The 9,034-nt window shown below is 35.9% G+C and overlaps 1 protein-coding gene across 1 annotated transcript; it reads right to left on the minus strand.

Moving 5' to 3' along the window:
• Positions 1–349: 349 nt before the first annotated feature.
• On the minus strand, positions 350–1,976 carry LOC143342827 (adenylate kinase isoenzyme 1). Its single transcript, XM_076767092.1, has 3 exons — positions 1,953–1,976; positions 1,693–1,879; positions 350–975 (listed from the first exon to the last, which is right to left on the minus strand). The coding sequence occupies exons 1-3, from the start codon at positions 1,974–1,976 to the stop codon at positions 350–352; spliced, it is 837 nt and encodes a 278-aa protein (XP_076623207.1).
• Positions 1,977–9,034: the final 7,058 nt, after the last annotated feature.

The following is a 9,034-nucleotide window of genomic DNA, read 5'->3' on the forward strand; positions in this document are numbered from 1 at the left end:
AAAATCCCTTTTCTTCTTAAAGGCTTCGCTGAATAGAGTCAAAAGTATTCCCAAACAAAATTTGATCCACGATGACGTGTTCAGTTTTCAGATTTTTTAAATGAAAATCCAAGTTGTGAAAAAAAAATACAAAATCTACACTTGTGAAACTTGTCATAAATTGTTTTTCTTTATAGTATACTACCGAACGGTTCACCGTTGCACGAATTTGATTTAGGGTTACTCTCGACTAATTACACATATCTTTTACATAAACTGATCGATTGGCATTTAATGTCTACTACAACAGAACGGAACACACGATCCACTCGTAAAAATTGTTTGTAGATAAGAAGTGCAGACATGAAATCTACGTCTGTTCCTCTTCGATTACAGGTTTTTCGAACGATGTTTTCGGGGAGTTCGTTAAAAGATCGTTGTTGACTGTTTCAGGTTCTTCAGACGACGTTTTCGGGAAGTTCGTTAAAAGATCGTCGATGACTTTGCACACGTTTTCGTACACGGTTATCGCTTCGTACTCCCCATCGATGACCACCAAAAGTTCCTTGTAATACTTAACTATCGGTCGATTCCTTCTATGGAATTTCTTGAGTTCCGTCTTAATGAAACCGAAATTTATAACTGGTCTTTCCGTGGTCGTGATACTTCTAGCATTTATTCGATCGCTCAGGACGGAATTTCGTGCTTTGAGAAATAAAACAAGATCCGGTGGTCGTACTTCCCTGTCGAACACTTGGCACTGACTCTTGTGCCTTGGAAACCCAGACACGATGACACCTTTCGCGTCCAGATTGTTCAGAATTTTCTTCGTGATCAGTTCGATCAGTATATCTGTTGGCACCAGATGCCCCTCCGACATCATATGCGCCAACACAAATGCCCTTTCTGTTCGCTTAATCACTTCCTGTCGAATAATTTCGCTGCTTATTATCTCGAGGAAGTCATACTTCTTCGCCACCTTGGTGCACAGCGTTCCTGGAATGATCAACAGAGTCACAAAGTGATATATCAAACAGAAGTAGGCAATATTTTTCGCTCATACTTGCTTTTAATAAAAAATTCAAAATTAAATGTCTTCAACCACGATATTTAATCAAAAATAAATTCTTTTAAAATATAAAGCCATTTAATATAATTATTGATATGCTGTTTTATAAATATGAAACGAGGATTCAACTTTTGCGTAGACACTTTTTCGATAATTTGTTCTGAAAATACTTTACGAAAAAGAAAAGTCTGAATTTTTGTGTAGACGGAAAAATATATTTGTGTTACCTATTAGAGTAAGAAATGAAAATAATTGCTTCATAATATTATGCTTGTAATCAAATAGAAAAAATTTCAAAGGCTATGGGAATATTTAAATTTAAAAAACTTACTTACAAAAATATTGATGATCAATGATTATGCATTTGCAGAATATTATCCTCGTACAGATTTTTAAGTTTGGAAACAACATTTAATGACACGTATGCAATTGAGAAATTCGTAAACAGAAAACTATCTGATATTTGAAAATATACATTTTCTTAATAAGGATTTCGAAGAAGAAAAGATTAAATTAACAAGTGCCAGAAAATTGAGCAAAAGGAAAAGCAGAAAGATAGGAAGAATATAGCGTCAATAGGTTAAGCGATAAACGACCAAACAGATATATGACAAATTATACAAAGTATTGATAAATTGTGTAACTTTTTCCGACTCCCGGTCCTCCAATTACGAAGATGATTGGCAGACCAGATTCCCTAATCGGCGTGGTGTCGATATTAAAGGAGTTCCTTGGAATGGAATCAAGCACAGGGTCGTAAGGTTTTATGCAATTGCCCATCGAACCGACAGTTTTGGGATCTCCTTTTAGTCTTAGAACCCCAATTCTCGTCTGCCGACAGAAACAAAATACATTTAACTGCGTACCTGTTACGTAATACCGAGGTTTCTGTTCAAGTATTTACTTCCCGAAGCCACGTTTCGTTCATCGTGAAGTACCATTGTAATCGGTGGAAAAGCTATATAAATCGTAAACGCAATCGATATTTGTTTTCTCGTATTAGTTTCTTTCTTTCTCGACATTTGCCACGCTGTAATTACTATTTAAACGCTACAAGCCGATAAAATCACAGATAAACAATAGCAAGTTCGTGTCGAAAGGGAAAATTCAGACATGACGTTAACGTGCGAATTTTAATGACTAATTTTTTGAAATGTTAATAATTGTGCTTCAATTTGAAAAATAAATATTTAGATTGGAAGCATTATGTTTCTTATTACATTGTACTTCTCTGGTACATTGATACAATGATGGTTGTGACACCGTTGATTTGCACCTTAAGAATTTAAATGTAAAATAAATTTATAAAGGAAATTAAATTATTTTTATCAATGGGTTAGGGGAGAAAAAGGTATGTAACCGCCTTACCATTTTCGTGTCACATGCGATGTTACCAACTCAGAAAAGAATAAGTCCGTAGCGCTAAACGAAATATAAATAAATATATGTGTAATTCTATAATAAAATTAATATGATAGTAAAGATGATTGTTATAATAGTACATGAAAACGTTTTATATATAACTTATTTCCATTTAGCTTATGGTCTTTGTAGTGGAATTCCTTCCTCACCGATCACCGATAGCCATGCTCACAATTCTAACAGACGAGGTATACAAGTAGACCTTTCACATTATAGACTTTCGTGGCCAAATTTGACTGCCATACCGACCTGAAAATGCGGAGGTGATTTTAGCGTCCTCTTCTCTTGGATGGCGATCAATTGAGAAACTATTCACTGAATCAGTATTGATAGGCAAACAGCTGTAGTGTTTGCGTTAATACATGTGAGTTGACTATGGAAGGGATTGAAATTCATTTCTGAATCTGTTGGTAACGTTGTGAATGACACGAAAATGGAAACGGGGTTTCGAGACCCCATAAAAATGAGCCGAAAAAATACATTGGGTGAAAGATCTACTCGTATACCTCGTCCTTAACAATACTCTAGAATCTGTGACCAACGATCGTTGGTCGAAGAAGAAACAAACGAAAGTGCAACCAATGAAAGACGCACAACCAACGAAGAGAGTTGAAAGAGTTTTCAAAAGAATTTGTCTTCAAATAAAAATAACCTGCCTAACATAATGTCTAACCAAACACCTGCCTAACTATAAATCTAAATTCGTTTATTATATCAAGAAACAATTCTAAATTCGCAGCCATTAGCTCGGTGTCACCCACGAAGAATAACTTTTCTATCGTGGGTGACACCGATTACCAGGTCTCACCACGTGGAGGTTGCTGCGAGTGGAGACCCGAAGGGAGATAGATGGAATCCAAGTTCCATCGATCTTCCTTTTACATCCTTAGAAACTAGATTAGTCTTGCCAAGCAATTATTTTGTTTAAAAAGGGATGAAGCTAAATTGTTGGAGACGCGACGCGACGCGATGCTGAACCGTGCAGCAGATCTTCGGATCGAATCAACACTACCCTTGGTAGATTGATTTCTATTTCTAGAAATCGATCTATCATTGGCAGGTGACTAGATCTTTCAGACAAACTGAGCGGTCGATCACATATTTCGTTCGACGAAACAGTGGTGACCGAAGCAAGAAACGAGATAACGAGTCGAGAGAAGCTACTTGTTAAATAATTACTTGGCATACGCAGATACACTAGAGACTTAAAATTAACGTCGAAGCTCAAGTCTAGTCAAGTTGAATCTAAAATTCGGACGATAGAAGGAAACAAAGTTCCTTGGATGTTAGTTGTACCAAGCAATTATGTGGTTAAAAAGAGGGATGAAGCTAAATCGTGGGATACGCGACGCGACGCGACGCTGAACCGTGCAGCGGATCCGAGGATCGAACCTACTGCCCTTGCTAACTCGATCTCAACAAGAAAACAGAGAACTGCAACTCCGAATCGAGGTCTCCATTTCTCCAACGCAACCCGCCGGGAGCCCGAAGGACCCGACTTAGGTTGTCTGACAAAGAGAGAGTACCTGAAACGGTGTCGACTTCCGCTGGAAGGTATGCGTTTCCGCAGAATACGGAAACTCCACACCTTCCAGCGAAGTGCCGTTTTCCCTCAATCAAGCTTACCAAGGGAAGGCGATTAGATCTTTCGGACCAGATGCACGGCCGATCACATGTTTCAATCGATGAAACAGTGGTGACCGAAGCAAGAAACGAGATAACGAGTCGAGGGAAGCTACTTGTTAAATAATTGCTTGGTAGTACGCGGAAATATGTACAATAAAGAAATCTTCGACGTTAATTTTAAGATTCGCGACGAAGCTTAAATCTAATCGACTTAGAATTAAATGTCCCTCGGCGGTTGTGGTGTTTTCCTTCGATGTCCCTGCGAATAATCTGAAACTAAAATTGATACCCATATTAGTGACATATGAAAGGAAATTTATTAAACACCATGCAAACTAGACAAAGCGATGGAATAATTTGTTGTGCTGATGTACCGAAGAGTGTGAATCTATAAGAGTTTCGATGTTAGACCTACCTAAGGAAATGTACAAAATTTACATGATAGAAACAAAATATTCTACCTATACTTTCGTAACGAGAGATAACAATTCATGGAATAATGACGAAGTAAAATAGCAAACGATTACAAAAATTATCCGGAGAACCATACAAACGAAGACGAACAGAAACAAAGATTGAACAGAATTGAAAATCCAACGATGAAATCGAAGAGTGAATATATCCAAGAATTAAATAAAATATCTTAGCGAGATAGAACAAAAATAAAAACCTTATTCTAATTACTAACATCAAAGTTCATAAAACAATATGGAAACAAAAATGGTATATGATTCGACACAACCATGCCAATTCAAAAACTAAGACAGTAGTAGAAATAGAGGAAGAAAACATAGTAATCAGATGAAACCGGACTGTCAAACAACATTGAATTATCACCAAACAAATAAAATAATCTGGTCAGTTTTGTGATAATAATATAAATAAGTAAAGTGGGCTTACTACTTGTTGAGCATTAGTTACCATTACCAAGGAAGCACCAAAGGTCCAGCTGTAACACAAAAAACGATTCGTAATTTAGCAAAAGCGATGGACAGTTCCATAACGTTCAATTGGTATCAAACTACAAAATAGAAGTGGGGAGAACAATTTTAAATAGTTCTTACCAGTGGTCATCACGGTCCGGCACTGGTCAGTAGTGGTCAGTAGTCGGATCTGCACTGGTCAGCACTGGTCAGTAGTGGTCAGTTCTGGTCAGCTCTGGTCAGTCCTGGTCAGTCCTGGTCACTCCTGGTCCCCAGTGGTCAGCGCTCCACGAATGGCCTGACTTCGGCCCGCGAGACCCGGTTCCCCTGGATGCTCCAGGGGTACTGAAGAATTTGTCCAGCGGTAGTCTTCGAGTGGGGAAGTCGAAGAGTGGGGAGACAGTGTCAACGTGAAGAGTTAAGAACCGCTTGGTCTAGAGAACAATACTATTTCGATTGGTCCCACCTCTTGACCATTTCTGGATCTTCACTGGACCGCTGACCTTGATGTCAATCTTACTGTTGACCACCAGTGACCATAAGCTAGTCATTGTTGATCATCGACCCATTAAAACTATTACGAAGATTAAAGCTTTCTTACGAGGACCCCCTTACAATTTAATGCATGATCTTTTTAACATTTTGTTCCACTTTGGAAGAGTATATCTCATGTTATAAGACACTCGTGGTACAGCGATAGCATTCATCCCACTAACGATAGGTCTATTCTTTACCTCGTTTATGTGTAATAAGTATACATGGGTATATGCACATGCGAGTTGACTATGGGCAAGCGATTGAAATTCATTTCTAAATCTGTTGGTAATGTTGCGAGTGGCACGAAAATGGTAATGGGGCTCCAGAGCCCCAGAAAAATGGTCCGAAAAAATACATTGGGTGAAAGGTCTACTCGTATATCTGGTCTGTGGTGGTACAGAATTGATCAGATACCCAATGGAAGTTTCTGTTTTACAAACTGAAGTACCGATATTGTGAGGCTGGTTTTTTAGCGCACTCTATGCTTCAGAAGATCAACTTTAGTAACTATACACGTACCAAAGACTGGAAACGTAGAAAACTCGTTCCTATACCACATTCGTGATTCCATTTCCCATTTTCAACAACCATTCTGATTAAAATATTGATAATTTTCTTTTCATTTCAACTGTCAATTTTAAAATAAATGTTTATTTCAAACTAACGTAACTCCATTGAAGTTCAATATTCGTATTAAAAATAATTTCCATCGAAAACTAAATATAGAACACATGTTTGCACAACGTTTTTTAAATCTTTTAGTGTGTAGATTCATCCCCTGCAGTACAGCTACGTATTTACGAATCATTTGAAGGAGGAAGTCTTCTCTGTGATCATTTTTGTCGTTGAACTCGATTATTGCCCCTTCGGGGATAGAACCCGAAAGGTTCTGGGGTCAGTCGCGTTGCCTCTTAATAAGTCTGATCGAAGAGGGAGATTATCGACGTCCCAGTAACGGGTTCCCCATATCTCACAGCATCCTGACACGAGCCACGAAAGCGTCGACACGACTTAGGACGCCTGACACCAGAGAGGGATCCCGAGTCGGTGACTTCCGCAGACAGGTGCACGTTCCCACGCATCTCTCTGCAACGGAACCATCTTTCCCTTCGATCACACCACCAGAGAACAGCTACAAGCTTCGTACAAAACGAGCAATGGTGGTTGAACTGGGGGATGCTAAGGAGAAAGCAAGAAAGAAGCTACGTATTCGATAATTGCTTGGTAAAGTACAGAGATCCAAATTAAAAATATTGGGAAATATTTTTAACCTCTTTTATTTATTTATTATACAGGTAAAAACCCATTAGTGAACAAGAGAAAGTGTAATGATATTATTATTACTAGTAACAGCTTAACTTTTCAAGTTAAAATAAATCTCAACTATTTAGAGTCGCAGAAGACTGCTTGTATTTCTTACAAAGATGGACAAAATTTTATTAAACGTATATTAAATACATAGTATTTGTGAGTAAGCGATAATTTTCATTTGAATTTGTATTTGATTGAACAGTTCTTTAGATAGTTATTAACTTAAAGTAAGAATAATTGTAAGGGGGAAATGAAAATATAGTATTATTTAAAGAGTTCCTTGATTATTCCTAACTTAGAATATACCATTAATATACTTGAAACAGGTAAAACTTAGGATTACAATATTTTATTTAATGCAATCTTATTAAAACAGGAAAAATAAAAATATTGTGAAAATAGTTTTAATTGTATTAATACTTTTAATTGATTGGTAATAAAATAGATTCATAGACATATAATAGTTTAAATAAAAGCTTCAGTTTATAGATCCAATGTTACTAAGCTAATGGGTGGTCATTCTAAGAAGTGTTCCTATTGTCTGAAGATAAATTACAATTTTCCTTTCTTATTAACAAAACATGTTTCAACTATCAGCAAAATTATGAAGAAGAATTTCATATATAAAAATTTGTCTAGTAAGTAAAGTTTAGTTTAATGTTATCGAAGTGAAAATCCCCTATTTCCATGTACAATAAAAAGAAACAATTTTGTTTTCTTAAGTACAACATTTCTCAAATTTTTCATTCCTGTCCCCTTGACAATGATGATTACGTGACTGGTGGCCTCCAGAATTGTAGATTAGAAACAATCTTCATCCGATTTAATATGTGGGACAGTGTAAACGATACCGTTTTGACACCCGATACATGGGACAGCCGTGAATTATAGAAGGTTTAGAATCAAATTCCAACATTGTACTATGGTGACGAATGTCTCGAATGTTAAAGATTAAACCGAGACCAATGTCTAATTCTTATAAAAATTAATGAATCATCCTTTAAATTTATTCAATCCTCCGATATCGAATAGAAAGAAAAATTAATTTTAGTTAAAAATGGTATTGAGAAAAACATGGAACATGTACATTATTATTTTAAAGTATCAGTGTACATTATATGCATGTAAAAAGATACACTTGTACAGCAATTATACATAATGATGAATTTTTAAATTATCGTTGCAATTGAAATGAGATCGTTGACAATTTCAACAATACTTTAAAAGTTCTTTGTCCTTTAATAACATAATTTCAAATGTAAATTATTTCTAATTATTATGTAACGACTTTATTCACCAAATAAAATGTAGAAAAATAAAAATGTAGAAAGTATACATATACAGGGTGTTCGGCCACCCCTGGGAAAAATTTTAATGGGAGATTCTAGAGGCCAGAATAAGATGAAAATCAAGAATACTAATTCGATGATGGAGATTTCGTTAAAAAGTTATTAACGTTTAAAGTTCCGTCCGTACTGAATTTTTTTCTAGAAAGTGGGTAGGATTTCGAAGGTATGTCTAATGACCAAATATGATTGTAATTGACCTCAGAATCTAGAAATGATTTTTTTAGAACGATTTGAAAAATTTTTTTTTCGTCGAAAAAATTAAGCACCTACCCCCTGTCGATTTTTCTTAAAAATTAGTTTTTCATTTTTGATAATTTTATTTGATGCCTTACAGGAAAGTTGTCTAATACTTTTTTGTAGGTAACCATGAGCTCTACTTCAGAAAAAAGTTTCATTGAAATATATTCACTATTATAGGAGTTATGGCTGTTTGAAAATTGGACCATTTTTATAGGGTTTTTCTCAATTTAGGGGGTCAAGGAACAACTTTTCGAATATTTTTGCAATTTTTTCATATTCTACACTAAAATACGCGTCGTTTGCTTTTTTTAACATTAAAATCGTCCAATCCGTTCAGAAGTTATGACGTTTTAAAGATTCACATGAAAATTCGGGCAGACATTTCTGGCCAGAAATTATATTTTCGGTAAGGAATTTGTTCTCAAGAATGCGTAGGATTTCGGGGGTATGTGTAATAACCAAAAATGATTGCAAACGACTCTTGCATCCGAAAATAATTTTTCTAAAACGATTTGAAAAATTTTTTTTTCTGCCAAAAAATTTCAACACTTACCCGATTTTTTTTCTCGAAAGTGGGT

This window comes from Colletes latitarsis, chromosome 6 (genome assembly GCF_051014445.1).
Source record: "Colletes latitarsis isolate SP2378_abdomen chromosome 6, iyColLati1, whole genome shotgun sequence".
Classification (NCBI taxonomy): Eukaryota; Metazoa; Arthropoda; class Insecta; order Hymenoptera; family Colletidae; genus Colletes; species Colletes latitarsis.